The 21215-nt window shown below is 43.9% G+C and overlaps 1 protein-coding gene across 26 annotated transcripts in view; it reads right to left on the reverse strand.

Annotated features, from left to right (window-relative positions):
* Window positions 1-21215, reverse strand: part of KCNMA1 (potassium calcium-activated channel subfamily M alpha 1) — a 719065-nt gene that overhangs the window by 208933 nt on the left and 488917 nt on the right. For all 26 annotated transcript variants that reach the window (XM_008519122.2, XM_008519119.2, XM_070612927.1 and 23 more), the window contains 4 exons: window positions 10278-10388; window positions 7399-7504; window positions 5592-5674; window positions 1965-2034 (listed from right to left, as the gene is read on the reverse strand). In XM_008519122.2, the coding sequence (XP_008517344.1) occupies window positions 1965-2034; window positions 5592-5674; window positions 7399-7504; window positions 10278-10388 (370 nt within the window). The remainder of the gene's footprint in view (window positions 1-1964; window positions 2035-5591; window positions 5675-7398; window positions 7505-10277; window positions 10389-21215) is intronic.

Genomic DNA, 21215 nt, shown 5'->3' on the forward strand with positions numbered 1-21215 from the left:
AATGCACATGAAGGAATGATATGACAAACAATGACCAGCGGACTTTCTGTTCTTTCTCTAGAAGAAAGAAATGAAATGATAGAGAAAATCCCCTGTATCAAAGTCACTATGTCCCTTGCACCCTTACTAATCTTATAGGGGCAAAGTCTCATAAGTGAGTTTGCCTAACTCTGAAACCCAAATAGACTGGCATGGTTATAAACAAAATGTGTTTTCTGCAAATAATCACGGATCGGTTGATGTCTTCGTCATTGTTTCTGAATAATTACATGGCAGAGGTTTGTAAAAGACATTCCGCATGCTATGATCATGTGAATACTGACCAGGTGCCATCTGGATCCTAGGTCTATTGAGATACTTTGAGTTTGGCAAGAACCACATAGCTGAAATCCTCCTTAATTTCTTGAAGACACTGCATCAGCACTCATTAGAAGGAGAAAAAAAGGAACTGCCCTCCCTTCCTAAACATACAACATTAATTTTCCTATTCAATCTAAATGCAGCCAAAAATCCAAACACCAGCTTAAAGCACACCCACACTAAATGAAATTTCAAATCACAAATGAAAGAAGGAGAGTTCGTTGCCTCAGGAGCTGTCACCAGCCGCAGCCTTGCTAATAAAATTCACCTCCACCTACAGAAGTTGCTGTCAAAAACTTCTCCAGACCGATGCATATGAGTTACCAATTATCCTCACTTTATTTCTTCAGTCCTTGGTTTTTCCAGAGACAGACAGGAAAATGTGACCTTGGGTGCCCACCACCAAACCAACTGGCTGGAGTGCAACATGTTCTGCAACAGAAGCACCTGCCGAGGGCTGGGCAATGGTTGGCACTGGGCAGCAGCCCCGGGTGACAGGCCAGTCACTGACAGCAGGCTCCACTCAACGACAGCCTCTGATGGGCCTCAACACAGCAAAATGGGGCAGCTCTTGCCAGCAATTAAGGAATAATGGCATGGCTCTGGTGCATTTGGCAGAACAGGCTCTTCTCTGGGTCACCTGACTGCCTATTTCGTAGGGAATATGGCCTATAAGATGGGACACACGCTCACTCATAACCGAGCAGGGAGTTATTCTGTTCATACAGGACACCTGGTTCCAGGTGCTGAGCAGCCTCCAGTTTCTGAGCCTCATTAAGGGCATAACCGGTTCCATATCAGAGAGAAAGGTGCCACTTTCCCTCCCCGAAAGCTGTCTTCCTAGGAGTTTAATGACAGTCCAAGTGAAGAAGCCTTGCCTCTGAATGAGAGACTGGACTCTGGTTTACTGAGAAGTAATCACAAGTCTATATCACACCACAGACTCCAACATTTGTTTTCTTTCCAGTCCCCCTTATAAACTGCAAAACTAGGAAAATTCCACTATGTTTAATCTCTGGATAGCCAACTATTTTCCTGAATTCAACCATGCAAATTCTGATCTTGAATTTGGGAATTCCATGTTCCATATTCTCCACCCAGCGTGCGTTCCATTCCTCCTAGCTCACCTGGTCTCAGGTAGAAAAGTCCTACCACTTGTTTGGGACACTCTCTATGCCTTGACTGCTAAATTTCTGAGGGCACAAAAAGGGACTTCTCCTTCAGTTTTATCCCTGGAGGCTGAGAAGGGTCAAGTAGAGTGTTGACCACACAGGTATTCAATAAATGCTGACTGAAGAAATGAGAGCAGCACATAAAAATGGAAGCTGTTGCAATGGGATCTAAGAATGCATTAATATTTCTAAACCTAGGGGTTCAACAGAAGCTTCCTGAATGAATGATCAGTACATGAAGGAGCTTCCTTCTAGTCACCAACTGTAATCAAGGTGTTTGGACTGAAGAACTGTCCCATGGAGGTTTTTACCCATATCCCTCTTTATCCAGGTGTTTGGATTGCATCAGTGGGTTGCAGCTGTATGGTGAGGGAGAAGAGCCTGGACTCACACATGCATCTTTGAGCCCCGGACCGGCTCTCACCATCCTACCTTGTTGTGATACTGCAGCATCTGAGTGATGATTCTTATCTTCGGATGGTAGTTCTTTATAGAGATTACTCTGAAAAAGAAAGAGCCAAAGTGAGGGAGGGTCAACTTTACAATTCGAATCTGATGAGTAGATTAATTTGATTACATCCTTTATGGAGTGAATCTGGGGCCAGCAGCCAGGGCCACCCAGAGGGGTTGCAGGCATTGGGCCAAGTTAAACCCTGTTTCCACCACTGTATCCTGTGGTAGTGTGAAAAAGAAATCACAAAATGGCCACAGACTGTGTCCTGGCCATAAAAGAAGAGAGAGGTCCTGTGGTGCCCTGGTGATGGTGTGTGAGGATGTGTGTACTGGGGCTGCGGGTTCCGGAGCAGGGGTCACGAGCTTACTGCCTATGCAGGCATCTAAATAAAGCAAGCTCAACTCCTGGGGCCAACAGAGGTTTGCAATCTTACATACCCTAGGGACCAGCCTAGAAACAATTTGCTCTGGGTCCAATTCAACAAGATAACAATTTGAGACAATAATGAGAAATCAAACAAGCAGCCTAACAAATGATTCTAATTATCAGACACACATGACCACTCTGACAAAAATGATTTCTAAGCAGGGCTCTTAGGATGGGTTCAATGCTAATAGCATCTAAACGATGACTTTAAGGCTACTTAGAGATAAGCATCAAGGCCTTGTGGGGGTTGTAACCAGGTAGAAAATTCCCTCCAAACTGCCCTCAGTCCATACTCAGGATTAACCACTGCCTGCCTCCACCAGAATCCTCATTTCTGCTCCCTGTGACAATCACTGAGCTCAATGGGGAGTGGCAGGGAGCAAAGGAACAGAAACACCTGGATTCCAGTCCCAGCTATTGTACTAAGGAACTGGGTGATCTTCAGGAAATTCCTGGCCTCTCTGTGACTGTTTCCTCATCAGGACATTGGGAGCAACAGCACCTGCTTTATTTATTTCACAGTCTTGGTATGAAGAGCAAATGAAAGACCAGATGTGAAAATACTTTGAAATCATTAAAAGCTCTCTCCATGTGTAAGTTATGGTTTTTGTCATTACCGACTCTGTCAGAGGTGACATTGTACATTTCCTTCTGTGACAAGGAAGTCTAAAGAATGGAATTCCACAGAAAGGCCCACCTCCTAAGCCTAATCAGAAATGCAAGTGCATTTATTGTGACCACCAGGAAACACTCTACGCTTCGTCCCTTTTTGTGCAAAGATGGAAAGAAGGGAGCCAGGGAGCAGCTTTGCTTGAAAAGCCACAACTTGTGAATTTAGGAAATGGATCATGCATAAGCCTTTCCCTGCACAAATTCACCCTGGGCTTCTGCACTTGAAGGATTTCATTTTATTTTAAAAAATGTGTTGTGTTGGCCTGTGCTTATAACTCAAGGACTTTGAGGCTCTGTCAGCCCTCTGAATTCAGTTCACAGCATCAGCCAGTTTTCTGCATTAGCTCATTTCAAATGGATCTTTGACATTTTAATTTCAAAAGGGGCAGACTGGTTTCATTAAACTAAGGAGAAAGGAGGATTATACAAATAAGGGAAAGACAGAGCCCATTTTTTAACCCTGAACTTTCCCTTTTCCTTTGCTGCCTGGGCCTCAGTTCTGATTCTGGTTAACGCATGGCTTAATTACATTTCTGACACCACCTTTGCTGTTATTTTTATGCCTTGGCATCATGCCAATCACCCTGATAACCTATATGTCTTCATATTAACCCTATTGCAGTCAGGGTTAAGAAAATACTGTGTTTAAGAGAAATGCCCATTTCAAAGCTATTATTCATTTCAGTTATTCACTTTTGAAAAACAAAACAGGGCTAGCCCCAAACTTCTATGTGGGATCAAAATGTTAAACTTCATCCTCTTTTGGTTATTTATTTGCAAATTTGAAGATACTGAAGCCTAGTTCCTTAAAGGCTACATTTTTATCATTTAAAATGACACAAAAACGTGGTGAAGGATGGAAATCCTTGTTCAAGGAAAGGGCCAACTGACCCTAAGCTGAAGCTGTTGCAGTCACTTTCCAGCTGTGACTAGCGAGAGGGTGGACTAGGTATGGAAGCATGTCCCTGCACCACCATCTCCCTGCAGCCTGGCAAGCCCAATGCTTACAAGAGTTTACACATCAACTTCCTTAAAATGAGATCACTAAGCCTATTGCCAAAGAAAAGCAAGTGGAAAGAGAAAATTGTGCCAGATGTCGCTTGCCAGACACAAGGACCAGATGCTGAGGGAAGGCCTTGCTCATCCAAAACGTGCCAGAGGAATTCCCCCACCCCGATGGGAAAGATCGTGTCACTTGAGGCCATTGATTAAAAGCAAAGAAACGGAGATGCGAGCATTATAATGATGTAAAGGCCACCTCCCAGCCCTCCACCTCAGGTAAACTCCCAGGACACAGTAAACCAAGCTGCAGAGAGAGGGGAATCTTTGCCTGGACTGAAAGGATGGCTGTTCACAATCAGGCAAGAGTTCCTGGGAATACAGTGGGAGTGAATTGTTTTCTCTTAGTTCATCTTTTCTCTAGAAGGTTCTCTTTATTATTCCCTCCCAGCTCTCTTAACTATTCTGCAATTTATGCCGAAGGAGAAATAATCCAAAAGGGCTTCAAGTATCTGGAGCAAAATATCTTAACTTTTTGGTCACGTCATAGTCACAAGATGTCTAGAATATGGGTCTATGAAAAGAACAAAAATGGCACGATTTTCTTCTGAAATGAGAAAAGAATGAGGAGTAGGAGTTGAGCGGAGAATGGCTGTAGATGGGTCAGGCATTTGCAGAAAAGGCATTGGGCAGTGTTTTCCAAAGCGTGCTCCCCCAGGAGATGTTCTGTAGAAATTGGGGGCATGGGTTGTGACCAAATAGGCTTGATAAATTCTCTGTAGAATATTATTGTAGAAATTCCTGTCAGTATTAAAAGCACTGAGAAGGCTTTCAGTGAACAAAACTATTTCGTTTTGGGAAACTATTTCATAATCGGTCAACAAACTCCTCTTTGTGGGGAATATTCATCAATGTGCTATAGACACACTTGGAAAGTTCTAATGTGGGGCTCTCAACCTTGGCTCTAGTGACATTGTGGGCCACAGAATTCTCTGCTGTGAGGGATTCTCCCATGCATTGTAGGATGTTGAGCAGCATCCGTAATCTCTACCCACTAGACATGAGTTATCCCCTAGTTATGACACTATCCCCTAGTTATGACAACAAAGAACATCTCCAGATATTTCAAAATGTCCCCAGGGAGACAAAACTGGCCACAGTTAAGATATCTCAGGCCCACTCCTCCTTAGGAAACATAGTACCTTATTTCAGGCCTGCACTCATTTAAATCTGTCTCTCCTTTTCTAGTCCTGTCTGAAGTATCTCAAACCAAGACAGATGGTAAGCCCCAGAGCTCCCACCTGCTAAGGATGAGCTTTCTGTTGACGACGGCTTGCATCCTTGCCCCGCAGCCACCATAGCCTTAATTTCCCCGAGACCTATGCTTGTGGCAAGTTGTGGGGTGGCCTATGGGGGAAAGAGGGTCCCACAGAGATGGTGCTCTGCAGAGGACACAAAAGGGCTGCAGAGTGCCAAGCCCCGAGCCTTCCCGGCCTCCCTACAGTTACCTCATGATGTTGGAGGCATCTTCCGCATCTGGGTCAGCGCAGTACTTATTGGCAAGGATTAGGCACGCATCTGCTGACTCTATCTAAGACACCAAAAGGAAAATCACAGAACAGAAACATATAAATAGCCATGCTTGGTTGTAGTTTCTCTCTGTTGACGGCTCTTAGGGAACCCAGCACTTTGCAAGGAAAGAAAAAAATAATCCTGAGAGATTACAGTTTTTGTCAAAAGTGTAGGTTGCAAGTTCTTGTTATGGTATAAACATTTCATCTGGTTGCTGTTGGAGGGTCCAACATGTACCTTGGTAATTATACTTTTCATTTTGCATAGTCTCTTACATGTAAGCTTTCCAGATTTCTTTAAATAACAATTAATTAAGCCTCAGTCCCCTCCTTGCCTCCTTTCCCCACCATCTGCACCATCATCTTAATTTTTCCAGTCAGGAAATGTTAGGTGGGCTAACCCCCTCCTCTCGGGTTACCAAGTCAACTGAGTAGTTGACGATTCAGAAATTTAGACTCCAAAGTCCTTCGTCTAAACTTTTTCACATCTTCATTAACTACGGAAGAAGAGGAAATGAGAGCCCTAAATCAGATAACAGCCCAGGGCTGTTTAGTATTCAGTTAGCATTCAGATATTCAAAAGACAACAAATCTACGTGTATGAAATGATGTGTTACAGATGAGCTCAAAATACAACCTACTGACTCATCTAAACATGAGCCAAAAAAAATTTACTCCTTTGAGGGGATGATGAGTTGTGCTAATAATTGTTTGCATCTAAATTAGGTCCATGAACAATAAGTATTTTCTCCAAGTTCTATAAGAGTTCACATTAGCTACAACTTGGATCATGTCTGGATAATATTAAGATTAACTGGACTCTAGAAGCATAAGAATTCTCATGCTAGCTCAGATCTGCAATCTGTCCTACTTGGTATGTCGTACTTAACAGGCCATTCCTGCAGTTGGTGGGAGGGCATGGTTTCTTCCATGGTATGTTACAAATTGTCTCTACTTTTCTTTAATAATCCAAAGAATTTACCCAAATCCTCTTGGGCTTACTCATGTTTGCCAGTTATATCATTTACTGAATTATGTGGTGATCACAGTTAGCATTTAGAAATCAGTGGATTCACAATATTAATCTCTACCCACTCACATGCAAATATTGGACATGCTTACAAAACCTGTATAAAATGAGTAAAGTAGCAGATGCCCCTTCCTGTACAAGGTGTGCTTTATAAGAAGATTCTAACTTAGCAGGTTCTGGAAAGAAAGATTAGCCCATTCTCAAGTGACATCAGATACCTGCATATTTAGTTTTGCACCTTTAGTCTTTGGCAGGGGAAAAGAAGAAATTCAAAATGTTTATGGCTTGGTAAATTTTTATTTTACACTTTATCCTTAATGTTCCTGTCTGATGCAAATAATAGATTTCAGAGCTACGATGAGTTCAATTTAAGTATTCAAGATGGGATTACTCGATTATTATGTTGTATATGAGACTACTGAGTCCATACAACTGGTCTGTTTCCTTTGGCAATGCTGATATTGAGGGAACTAGCAAAGTAAATTTCACATTATAACTAGTCCAAGTGTGGAACACTTATAGGTGGTCTAGCATGTGCCAGCAGAATGAGTTCCCGGGACCAGTGCAAGCGTGATGTCAAGGCTGGTGGTATCTGACAACTCATTAGGGGTTTGGAAGTGACTCTTGGCCATCCTGGGAGGCATGTTCCCTTACCACAGAGTCAGACTATCCTCACAGATGGAGTAAAAGCAGAAGTCACCTCTTCCTTCTTACCTTGACTCTTGCAAGATCATGTGGATTGAGGACTGAACCCTGATAAAATTCCACCTGAGTAAAATGTCGTTTGAACAGAGCTTCAAGCTCCAGGTTAGGAGAAATGCTGTAGAGAAAGAAGAAACAGGCATTAATATAACAGACTCAGGCATTTCAGCCTCCATGGCCTCCCTTCTCTTGGATTTCCACAGAGGAAGACCTTGGAAAGGCTTTCACCTTCAAAGCAGCCCCCTTTCTTGCCATAAATAAAAGGCTCACACTCAAGAGAAGTAAAACTCCAGCCCGACAGAAAACCGAAACCAGCACCAAGCTCAAATAAAGAGGCTCCCAACCTTTACAAAGTCTGAGGTCTCTGGGGAGAAATGTCTTTGACTTCATTATGAATGGAATCCCTATTTTAGAATACAGAAACTGAGGTTGTGACATCAGGATTGGCAGAAGGGCCCCCTGGCAGAGCCTCCTGCCCCAACCTCCATCAAAAGCCTCTTCTCTGCTTCTCTACCTCATGGACTTCTCATCCCCCAGGGCCTGATTCAAAAACATCACCCCAGAGCAGCCACATGTAGAGTTAATTTACTCTCAGTACTGCTCTTGAGTCACACATGTGAACTCCCACTGGAGGACAAGAAGTAAAACACTGATTGACCTATTCATTAATTTGTTAATTCTGCAGGGATGGAAAATATCTACTCTCTCTATAGGGTAAACTGCTAGGCCCAAGGAGACAATATTTAGTTAGAATCTACTAGGTGCCAAGGACTGTGTTAATCAACACTTGTCTAACATTTGTTAAGTACTTAGTAATAATAATAATTGGTAATGTTTTTGAGCATTTACTATGTGGCAGACACCATTCTAAGCACTTGACAAGTATTAACTCATTTAAACTTCAAAACAACCCTAGAGAAAGGCATGTTATCAACCCAAAGCTTTGAGAGCTTAATTAACTGGGCCATCTTCCACAATGCTGACACTGATAGATGCAGGGGACACAAAGATGAATCCTAACAATTGAAGCATCAGCAGCCAGCTTGTTGATCGAGACTAAAGCAGTAGGTAAGAGAAAAGCACCTGCCTGTGCAAATGCAACCGGTCTTCCAGGTCCATTACAAGTTAGGCCTCTTTTAGGAAGCCTGCCCTGGTAATGCAAGAATTGGTGGTCTCTCCCTAATACAGACGTCCCATGCAGTTCTGCCTCTTGATTAAGCAGACTTCAGTCTGTTAATAAATGGTCAATGTTGTGGTCTAATATCTTGAAATGTGTGACCACTACAAGGGCAGAACTCACACATTATACTTCTCTTGAACCTTCTAAACGCTCAGCAGAGGACGGGCTCCACAGCTGGTAATCAGTGGCTAAGCACTGTTGGATCTGTAGGTTCTGCTCCTATGCCTATGGCCTAGCTGGTCTTTTCAGAACTTAGAGAAGTCAGTGCTGAGAGGAAAAATGTTGGTGCTCAAACATGGTGGCCAGTTTGGTATTCTGTGAACAAATGCCAAAATGAAGGAGAAGCACAGAATGGAGCTTGTAGGGAAGTCAGCCTCAGTGGGCTCTCAGAGCAGGACTGAGTTCTGGTCAGTCAACCCCATATCGAACCAACACCAATATGTGAGCTTTTATCCCCTGGCAACTTGGGGCTAGAGCTGGCTCCATGAGTGCCTTGTCCCCATAAAAAAAGATGGTGTCACCGTCAACATGCCTGAGCCCTCCAGCACATCCCTGTGGCACACTACCTTTTACCTAAAAGGCAAAGCTTAAAAATCTCAAAACATTCAGTGGATGGAAGCTATCTCGCTTTCCTCACCTGTAAAACAAACATGATAAGAGCTACCTCCTAAGTTGACAATACAGCCTAATATATTTTATCTTTCACATAATAGCTAACATTCATTGAGCACTTACTGTGTGTCTGATTCTGCTCTGCATGTTTTATATAGATTACTTCTGTTCATGTCACAACAGCCCAAGGAGGTAGATAGAAACCGTTATGATCTCCCCACCTTATGGATGTGGAAACCGAGGCTCAGGGAAGTTAAGTAACTTGTTCAGCAAGTAATTGGTTGAGTCAGGATTCGGATAGAGGATGCTGAGTCCAGAGCATGTACTCTATTGATTAAAGGAAGACAGTGCGCATGGTGTCCAGCAGTGTCCCACACTGAAGGGCTCTAGGAACGGCAGTTGTTATTGTTATTATTACCTTATCCTCTGCTTCCTCTTGTATTTGCATCTTGCTTGGTCATTATGTCACTCCTGCAGTCATAAAGCGTCCACACCACATAGCTAATAATTCCACACCAGACCCTGTGGACACACCTGGATCGCACAGATCCAGACAGCTGAGGGGACAGTATGACGTGTTTGACCCATAATGAACTCTACTGTTATTTGCCAGAATTGCCTCCACACAGGCAGGTGCTGCTGTCATCACTGAACTAATGTGTTGCTTCCCTTTCCATTGGTTCCATATCGTCTTCTCCTATGAGGGCGGTAGAGATGGTGCTGATTCAACTCTGCCCTTTCCACAACGGTGCCCCACTCACCACCTACAGACACTCAGGCCCCTCAGGGTGCCTGGTTGGGTAGAGGGTCTCAAAACAGCAGGGGGTGGGCTGGCCCAGTGGCGCAGTGGTTAAGTGCGCACGTTTGCTTCGGCAGCCCGGGATTCACGGGTTCAGATGCCAGGTGCAGACATGGCACTGCTCATCAAGCCATGCTGTGGCAGGTGTCCCACATATAAAGTGGAGGAAGATGGGCATGGATGCTAGCTCAGGGCCAGTCTTCCTCAGCCAAAGGAGGAGGATTGGCTGCAGATATTAGCTCAGGGCTGGTCTTCCTCAAAAAAAAAAAAAAAACAGCAGGGGCAGCAGGGGCCTCTTACTTGTGAAGAAAGACAATCTCCACGTTGACATCATCCCGGTCCTTGTGTAGAAAGTCCTTCAGGAAGTTGGAAACACTCTCCAGAGTGATGTGTCCACAAACCACAATGTGCCTGAATGGGAGAGGCCAGTTAGTGGAGGCCAACCCAGTGACGACCAGGCACCCACACCCAGCAAGACAGAGGAAGCAAGCAGCTGCAGGGAAGCAGTCATCTCCCCCCAGGCCTCAATAAAAGCCCAGCTCCCGTCCCCAGAGGGCTGTGAGGCAAAGCTGCGGTGCTGGCAGGTGCTCAGAGACTCCTCGACAGAAAAGGCATATGGCTTCTCACCTGATGCTGCACAAAATCCTATTAAAAGCCCAACCGTTTGGCCAAGTGATTTTATGCATTTAACAATAAGTGACATAATGCTTGTGCTTAAATGCTGCATTATCAAGTCTCTTGAAGATTCATATCTCTCCCTTTCTGCCCACAAAGCGTCCTCCTGGGAGATTTACCGAATGAGTCTTGGTTTATGACATAGAGCTTATCAGGTAATGAGATAACAAATCTTGCTGAAACGATGATTTTGTGTGTAAGAAAGCGGACTTTTATCAGGGTGGCTAATGTGCGGCTTGACACATTATGGGCTCTGCTGGCCATAAGCAGTAAAAAGGAAATTTTGCATTTTTCTGCCATAACTCCTCCGACAATGGGGGCATGTAACACTTTACAGTAAGTGAGCATTACTCAGGGCTAAATGAAGATGGGATGCCTATGGAATGGGAGATCATGCTGCAGGCTGCGTGTCCCCAGACAGCTGATTCCTTAGGGTGCCTAGGACTTCCACAAGAGCCAAAGGAATTCACCTCAAGATGAGGAGAAGCTAAGAAGGGAGGAGGCTGAAATTGTTTGCCCTGTTCCAGGGTGGTTTGGACTTCTGTTTCTGGAGATGGTAGCTCCCCTTGAGGAAATGAGCCTTTCTTCCAGAACTGCTGAAACAACAATCTCCCCAATATCTTTGCACTCCTGGACTGATTTGACTTTGACACCGGGCTGTACTGTGGCCGCTTATGTTCGATACACGATGCTCGATTGAGAGTAAGCAATTTGGTGCAAGAGTCAGCCCCATGACCAAAAGCTGGGGACTGACCTTGGAGATGAAACCCACTGGCTTCTAGTAAAGAGACTGTAGCAAAGGGCAACCCAGGTCCCTGCACCTCTCAGGCTGAGAGTGATATAGGCTGAATCGCTGGCTGGGCAAGTGGCAAACAGGAAGCACGTAATTTCGTGGGAAAAATTTAGAATGGCCAGGCCCCTTGCACTTCATAATTGCTCTGTACACATTCCAATAAGGCAGAAACTCATTGGCTGGAGATTGCTCATAATAGGAGGCAGTGATGATCACTTACGCAATGTTCCTTTAGATGCCATTACAAGAGCCTGCCCTTTCATTGTAATTTGGTGCTTGACTAAGTATGTGAGAATAAGGCAGCAAACTCATTGGTGAAAGGATAATGATGCAGAACAAAGAGTAAATCAATAATATGCACGATGCAGTTAATAATATCACCATTATGGACTGTTATTTTTACGGCGCTGCCTTAGCAAATGGGCAAGCAGAGGCCATCATGGGGAGGGAAGAATGTCAATGAGCTACCTCAGAAGAGAGGTTTTACCATGATCACTTTGCTCTCTAGCCAGTACCAGGTAGGTTGAGCAAGATCCCTTGGTCACCCATTCAAATTTTATGCCCAAAACCCATGTGGCTAACTTCCTCCTGAAACACACAGTATGTCAGAATACACAACGTAAACTGAACACTTGGATTATATACATTTTTATCATGTCATATCTTAAAATATTTCTTGTGGTATATGTGCATTTATATGGACAAAACAGGCTGAAAATGAATTTTCATGTTCTGAATAAGATTTCTGACGCTGCATTTGCCAAGTGTGTGCAGAAAGTGACCAAGAAACAGAATCTCTGTCTTGATTTGACCTCTCCACAAATGACGGTGAGGCTGCTGGGAGCAATTCTAACATTTTCCGCACTTTCTAACACTTTCTAAGTTTCTAACACAAACTTCCATGATTTAGAACAAAGCCAGCATAAATCCAACTATGGGCCCCTCTACAGGACAGTTAAGTGGTTGGGGCTCTGCCCCTCACCTGGATGTGAAAGTAAGCCAGATTTGGTTCGTACTTTGCCACCAAGAGTGTGTGTGATCTTGGGCAAGCGACTTATGCCCATTCAGTAGATGAAGGAGCTGAGAGGTTAATACCACCCAGCCAGCCTCCTGCACCAGGCATTGCAAAACTCAAAGTTCTGTACCAGCATAAGCCTGGTTATTATTCAAAACTGGACTCAAATCAATGATAAGTCCAGGGAAATGCCTGAACATCCATCCTTTCTATCCTCTATGAAAAGAAGTGAATGAACATCTGCCAGCATTCCCTCTTCCTCTTCTGAGATCATTCATCTCTAGGACAGAGGTGTGAGAAGTGAAAGGGATGGAGATGAGCTCACCCTCCCACCCTTGAATCAAAGGCTCGGCCAGCTGATTTATTCAGCCTTAGAAAGAGTCAGGGTTCTCTTAGTTGAAAATGTGCTGGGTCCATATAAAATATATTCCACTGCAATCAATATTATCCCTTAAGCCTTTAATTAGCTTTCACTTCTCTTAAGAAGTAGACAAATGCTGGCAGGAGAGAGAAGAAAAAAAGGATTGACCTTTCTCATTTGGTGCTAGCTGTCCAATACCATTCTAGACAATTGAAAATATATATCTTTTAGCTACAGCATGATTTCTGGGGTGGAGAACAGTCTTTATCAAAAAGGGAGGAAAAAATCTTCCTTCAACATAATCGGTATTTTTGCTCAGAAAAAGCGAGATTGATTGAAAGCAGATTGCCTTCTTGCCCCAGGAGAGTTATTAGGTACATTATCACGGCACCCTTGGAGAACCCATATTGTTCCAATCTGTCCTATATCTGATTTGAAGATTTATGGCTTCCTCCTTTTGTGCCAATAATCATTTCCGTCCATTTTGTTTTCCATACAGTGAAAGTTATCAAGGAGCCCACATATTGAAAATGTTTGAATGCAGTTAGAGTTGATGGATGAGGAGAAGTCAGCTCTCTAACTCAGCATCTGCATTAGAAGATCTGCTCCTACCAGCCTGTGTCTGTGTCTAGGCATGCTGAGGGCCTACAGGGGCCTGAGGGATGGATGGTGAAAGGGGAAAATTTATTTTCCAGAAATATCCTCAGGACACTTGAACTTTCCAGGGGCAGAAGTTTTGGGAAGGATACTATTTCAGGGAGAAGAGAAATAGAATTTCTTGTATCTCCAATGACTGAAAATATTCTAAGACTGAGAGCAGGGTATGCCCGCCTTGGAAACAGTCATGGTTGTTTGTGGTGCATGATTTGAAGAATGCCAAAAAGATCCTCATCCAGAATTATCCCTGTCGGGTTCCATGACACCTACAAATCTACTGTGTAAGATTCATACTTTGATAGCCCTGTGTTAGCTCAGGTCAGACACTAAATAACTAAATAGTCTTGGGCTACGTACCAATTCTGCATCTTACAACTATAAAGTTAGAGTCTCTGAGGGGCTGGAGCTAGTAGCTGATTCATGAAGTTATCTTGAGGATTTATTTAAATAGATAATACACATGAAGGGCATGGTGAAGGGTCTGGCTCATTGTAAGTATTATTAAATGGCAGGATTCATGAGATATCTGTAAATCAGTGTGTAACAGACATAAAGTGCTCTGTGACCTTTAGAGTCTCACCTAATCCTCAAACAACCTTGTGTTCCTGCTATCTGCATCTTTTCAGATAACTTCTCTGAACTTCAATTTTCTTAAGTCACATGTTTGGCATCTCACAACAAGTAAAAGCCACTTGCCCAGGATGAGATCCAGGTTGCTGACTCTAATTCTCACTAAGACAAAGGTGATATAGAGAGAGCAAAGGCTTGAGTATTTCAGCTTCCGCTCTTTCATGACAGGCTAGGCTGGGTCAACAAGAGATTCTCTCGGACACGTGGTGGAGGGGCTGTTGAAGGGGTCCTCAGTGGGCCAGGAGAGAGGCTTAGCCTGCGGACTGAGGTGGACAGAGATGCACCTCACTTAAAGCATCACAGCACTGCGGCATCACTAGATTCTGACTACACCTAGTCAGCTGGACCAGTGGATTCAAGACAGCAAAGGCTGAGTGACAGTGGAAACTCTACACCAAGTTTTTAACTTAAGCCACACAATTTGGCAAGCCAAGGGGCTACAACATGATGCAAATGTCCATTTTAGATATTATATGCCATGTCCAGCTTAGGACTTCCTCATCAGCCCAAGGATCCAGAAGATAACAGAAAGCTAAATGATCCATTTACGGTGGAGAATAATTAGGAAAGCTATGCCATGAAGGTAGCTAAAATTGTTTCCATCTGTGGCTCTGAATTCGAATTTTTTAGATTACTAGCAATCTTAATGACTGATTTCTAGAGGGCCTGGCAACCTGGTTTGTGAAGATGGCCAACAAACCTAAATCAATAACTATTTCTGTTCTGACAGATCAAAGTTTGATTAAAGTTTGATTAAAATCAAAGTTTGATTAAAGTTTGTCTAGTTCTGTGAACAAGTCTTTCTTGGGATAAAATAATATTAACGGCTTGCATTAAAAGATCCATCTCAGGGGCCGGCCCAGTGGCGCAGTGGTCAAGTTTGCATGTTCTGCTTCTCAGTGGCCCAGAGTTCGCCACTTTGGATCCCGGGTGCTGCCATGGCACCGCTTGGCACGCCATGCTGTGGTAGGCATCCCACATATAAAAGTAGAGGAAGATGGGCATGGATGTTAGCTCAGGGCCAGTCTTCCTCAGTGAAAAGAGGAGGACTGGCAGTAGTTAGCTCAGGGCTAAACTTCCTTAAAAAAAAGAAAAATCCATCTCAAACCCACAAGGAAGCATCTTAAATGTCAAAATTGTAGCAGATGGCATTTTACGGGAACAAGTAACTCTTCCAGTGTAAGCAAGCATGTCCGTTTTGGGGTAAGGGCTCCATAAACACAAGCTAGATTGAAGTAGGGATGGGTAACACTGGGTCATGGAACAAGCATAGCATCAAGTGGCTGAGTGTGACTTAATCAGAGTAAGAATAATGCTTAACGCTTATGAACTCTATCAGGGCTCACCAGAAAAGTGTCAATTGCTTATTTCACGGGTGCATCTTCACTGTATAATGGTGTACCTCTCCCATTAGTAAGCCTCTCCACCTCCAGAATGAAATCCTGGCCATCCTGCTCAATCACTCTGCTCCCTTCTTGGATATGGACCAGGAAAGCTGGAAGGCCCCACTTGAGTTGGAACCTCAGTTTTAGAGCTCAATTCCACTGATGCCTTTCAGAATGGAAAACTTAGGAGAACTGACTTATGGCAGGAAGCATAAGAGGAGGATAGAGAGGAGGCCACCAGATAAAGCTTTTCAAGACTCCAGGGAATGAGGCATCCAGAGATCCACTGAGGTTGAGTTTAGCTCAATGAAAAATAAAATCTACACACTTTTAAAAATACTCAGGTAGTGTTTCTTAGCGCCAGTAGCCCTTTAAAAAGGGAGCCGTGATAGTGATGTGCTCCCTTCCGTGTTCTCATGTTTATCAGAATGACCCTTGGGGAATGGTTAGTCTAGTGCCTGCATTATTTTGATGTGGAAACTGAGGTCCAGAGACTCAGTGCAAGGTGAATGCCAGAGCAAGGGCAGACCTACCCCCACAGTGTAATGCCTTCTAAATAGAGGAAGCAGCTGGTATGGCTGAAAGGAGCCCGGGCTGGGAATCAGGAGACTTGGATGCCAGTCCCGTGTGACCTGGAGCTGGTCACTATAAAACAAAGAGGCCTAGACTGAATGGGCTGCACCCACAGACACTGATGAATCTTCCCACACGGTTCCAGTTCTCTGCTCCCACCGTACTTCGCGCCATCATCCTATCTTGTCTAGATGGCTGCAATAGCTTCCTAATTCAGTTGCCTGTTTACTCTCCTCACAACTCCCAACCCCTCCAAAAGCTAAAGAGTGAAGACTGAGCAAATGCAACTGCATCAGATCCCACAAGGACAGGGGGGTCTTAGCTCTCTCTTTAGCAGAGCCTCACTCTAGGAAGACAATATAAAATGCACAGCTCCGGGCTGTTTATTTTTAAAGATACTATATCCATTTTTACTGGAACAAATATAAATAACTTTAAAAACCCATAGCTATCCTGTCACAATAAATCATACAGAGTAAATTGGAAATCCTATACAGCTTTCCCTGAATACATCGTGCTCACTTTGTCAAAGAGGTAGAGGAAATGTGGCATATATTGATCTAGATGTCTCTGTAAAACTATAATATTTATATCAGATACACAGGCTAGAATCTCTTCTGTCTTTCTGCTAAGCCTTCTCATCATGCATTCCTCGTCCCACCTCCTCCCCAATGCCTCCAACCATTGGTAGCCACTGACTAGATGGGAATGAATTTTAAGAAGGACTTGTAAAGGGAATTCAGCAGCATTTTATCATATAGAAAGCAGTGGGGGGAGACAAGAGACCCCACCATCCAAATCACACAGTGGTCAGGACTCAAAGTATCGTCCAAAGGGAGAAGGCTAATCCAACTCCTGCCTTCCCACCTTCCCCTGTACTGAGAGCATGTCCCAAAGGCTTCCATGCCAGGGAGATCATCAGGCAAAAAAAATGTAAATCCAGGCTGTCTGGGCCCCATCCTTCCCCCTGCATCCCAAGGCCTAGCTCAGGACGCCGAGACTTGCTGGGCTTATAAGAACTATCTGTTGACCACTGAACTGGTTGGCGAAGTGTGCTTGCCTTGGACACCCTATGCTATCGTAAGCGGAGAAGAAATCTAACAGTTAACAGCAAGCCTGTCTGATCATTGGCTGATTCTGCCTCATCAGATCTATTACCATATTTAAAGTTTCTGGGAGAACAGTACATGTGAGGGTCACAAAAACCAAAACAAAACAATTGCAAGCACATATGATGCCCCCAGTCTCAAACCCTGCCTTTAACTATTTCCTAAGAAAACACAAAAACAAGCAAACAAAAAAAAATCCAAGGAGGTTGGAGATAAGATAATTTCCTACTCAGGGCAACATCTAGTGCTTTGCTATCACAAAGCAAGGAAATGCTTTCTCCCTCCCAGTGAGGAAGAAAATAAAGTAACCATCTTACCCAGCTGTCAATAGAGCTCTTCTGAGGGAGACAGGCTATTTTGCTCTTTCCCTAAATGGGGGCAGAAGGCTGAGCAAATCCCAACAGGGCAGCAAAAGCACCTCTGTAAGACAGAGCCCAAGCTCAGAGGACAGACTAATGGCCCCCCCCCGTAGAGAATACTGAGATGTCCTGACCAGATCAGAACTTTCTGCATGAAGGGGGTGCATCTTATCATATGCTAACGGTCAGGATATCCCCACCTTAGAGGGGTGTGAGTCTGCACCTCCACCATCCCAAATCACAATTACACCTCCATAATTACACCATGCCCATGAGGAATGAGCACACATTTTTTATAGCTTGTTGCCTAAAGGGATTCTCAGCCTAAGACTTAAAACTAAATTCTGAGAACCTCAGTGTAGGAGACATTGGTTGTTTCTGCCTGTCTAGCACGCACCCTCCCTTCTGTCAATAGCACCTCATTTTTAATTTGGGGAACCACCCCTCCCTAATCACATACAGTCTTGGGACCTTTAATGAAGGTTCCCTGTCCAAGCTAAGCCAATCAGTGCTTCTCAGCCTCAAATGGAGAGACACTAGTTCAGGTTGGGAGCTGATTCATCCTGATGGCAAAACCCTGTAATGACTGCCCCTGAGTTTCTCTTGCTGGATCCAGAGCTGCTTCTCTGGCTCACCCCTATCCTTTCTGGAATCTTGCTTTTCAGCTTTCTTCTGAATTCCATAAGGTACTCTAACCTTCAAAAACAAAAAAAATTCCTTTTCTGCTTAAGTCAGCACGACTCAGTTTCTGTTGCCTGTAATCAAAGAACTCTAACTGGTTGATTTGTTTACCTTAACTTTAGTTTCTCATTTAAGTCTCACAATAACCCAGTATGCAGATATTATCACCAGCATTTTGGTTTCTTTCTCTCTCTTCTTTCTTTCCTTCCTTCCTGGAAGAGGAATTATATAGCCTTCTTAAGTAAGCAATTCCATAATTGCCCAACTCTCACAAATTGCACTGGTTCTTCCTTGTGTCTCTCCCCAACACCTTCGTTCCTCTGCATTTTATTCATCTCATTACTGCAAGCTTGGTGACTTTTGGCCATTTTTAAGTAAGCCACTCTTTCCTTGACCTGACTCTTCCAATCCTAGATGGTTCTTTCCTCTTACAGATTAATTAGGGCACCACCGAACAGCACTTTCCTCTATTCAGATCAAAGCAGAGTTGCCTATCTCCACATGGTAATTCTGCTTCTGAACAGGAGGGACCAAGAGAAGAGAAGATTAAGGCAAAGGTCAGCCACTCCCTTTGGGGATGAAAGTGGAATAGAGGGAGAATGAGTCCCAAGCAAAGAAATGGTTCTTAATTTTGCCCTGGAGAGGGGAGGTGTGTAGCTTTGACTTGCAAATTGAGCCCCACCTTCCTGCCTAAGACTTCTGGTAACTCATGCATCCTAGCCCTAGAGTACATGATGTTGGTATTGACCCTCCCATAATGACAATCAAATTGACACATCCTGGCCTTGTTCCCCAGCGAGACCCAAGGGTGTTGCCCCAGCTAGCATATGCTGCTAGCCACCACTCTGAGTAAACCCAACACATTTGCAAAGGCCTCATCAGGCCTCCAGGACCCGTTACGCACACAAGACCTGGAAGGAGTTCACAGGTTCCAGGGCATCACATGCCACAGAGGGACAGGTGTACAGTATAGAAAGGAGCAGAACTCAGGATAGCATCAGCAGCTCCCCACCCTGCAACTATCTCTGCACCTCTCTTTTACTGGGTCCATCACGAGATCCATAGGTTTTCAGGTGTGCAAGTCACCCTGCTGTTACCTCTCCCCTAAACTACTCCAGTGGGTACATTTAACAACGTGAACTATCAAATGCTTTTAGGAGCATTCCTTCTGAAATGCTTACAGCCTCCATGATTGTTTCATACCTTAAATGATTTTATTGAATGAAATTCCTGACAAAAGAGCATTTCACTGGGACAATGCTCCTATGTAATCAAGCTTCTGTTTAGCTGCCACTGGCTTCTTGCATGATTCTGATTGGTCAAAGTCTTGGATAAGCTCCAGGAGAGCAAGAAACACATTTCTTGGTCATTCCTTTAACCACAGCACCCGGTACAGTGCCTGGAACATGGCAGGGGCTCAAATAACTGTTGGTTGAGCAAATATGTTGGGACGGGAGCTTTCCCAAAGCTGTTCTATATACTAGCTGACATTTGCCTTTGGGGTCTGTGGCTAAAGGTCACTCTCACAGAGATGAGCACGCATCTATCTCTGAACTGCCTCCATGTCCTCTTTTTGAGAAGGTATACGGAGGAGAGATAAGATTGCTTTTACTGACAATTGGTACCCACACTTGGAGCAGTCACTGTGGTTCTGGGAGTTAGAGCAGGCCATTATTATGCGACACCAGTACTAACTGTGGAGGCTCCAACTCTGAGAGCCAGAGAATCAGGGTTCCATGAGTCTCACGTTGCATCAGCCTCTACAGTTATTTTAGTAAAAAGAGACACTGGACTTGGCCACTTAGAAAGTTTCCTGGTGTATTTTCAATGTGCTATGGCAGCATCAGTGGTATGAACCTTAAATCTGCTAGGAACCACTTTGCACAGCTATGGAAAGACTTCTATCAGAACAAATGACATAGCAGGAAGAGAGAACACAGTGCAACTTAGTCTCGGATGGTTGGGTTTCTTCTATATTCAGAATCTACCCAGCAAGGATTCACCCAATCAAATGTGAAGTTGAGCAGAAAGAATCTTCAGGGGTTATAAATAGAAAAGTCATACTCAGAGGTATTTTAATGGAAGAAAGAATATTTGAAGGCAAAAGTCTAGGCTTGAATATGACTTTTTGTTTTTTTAGGTACACAGTTCATCTCCCACCTACATTTCTATTCTTGTTTTCAGAACAATAGCTGGAACATTTTGATAAGTGTGTGGAAAGGAAGAGAGACAGCAGTAAAGTGCTGAGGGGTGGGGAACAAGTCTTCATTCCATTAGGATTATCAGGAAATTGATTTAGTATGCATCCAAGTCTCTTTAAATAGAGCTTCAAGTTTGAAAGGGACTGAAGACGTGGCTTGCAAGAATCCAAAGCAGAGGCAGAGAAAGAAGTGCCCACATCCACATCCACCAAGACCTCTCTCACCGGAAAGGAATACCTGGCATACTACATTATACAATACGGCATCTAATGACACTTGCTTTTGGTATCTGCCCCTCAGTACTGAATTTCAGAAGTAGTCAAGGGGTCATTTTTCCAAAGTATTAGGGCAATCTTATTTTTTTTCTTCCTCAAAAATTTAATGCTAATCAAAGCAGAATGCCTAATCCATCCAAGATGGCCTGTCAACTTGAATTATCTGTTTGTCTTCCTATTTACTGTATCTGTCTGTCTACAGTTCTTCATATCTTTGTGAAGATCAGTTATTGGGGCCTGTGTTTCCGTCTGACTAGAATGGCTACCAGATGATCCTTCCTGGTGATATGTTGATGATTTGCTAATTTGTGGCTTTTAAAATCTAGGAATCTGAAGACGTTGCTGGGGAGTTCAGGCTGGGGGTCACGTGGGCAACGCAACAAAAGGGCTGAATGGCTTACTTGTCAAGGGATCAAAGTTTGTATAAAATGCGGAGCTTCAGTCACATTTCAACCAGAGTGATGTCTGTGACACAGAAATTTTAAGTGCCTTCTTATAGGGAACATCCCTCACAGGGGCAGTCC

The sequence above is a fragment of the Equus przewalskii genome, chromosome 1 (assembly GCF_037783145.1).
Source record: "Equus przewalskii isolate Varuska chromosome 1, EquPr2, whole genome shotgun sequence".
NCBI lineage: Eukaryota > Metazoa > Chordata > Mammalia > Perissodactyla > Equidae > Equus > Equus przewalskii.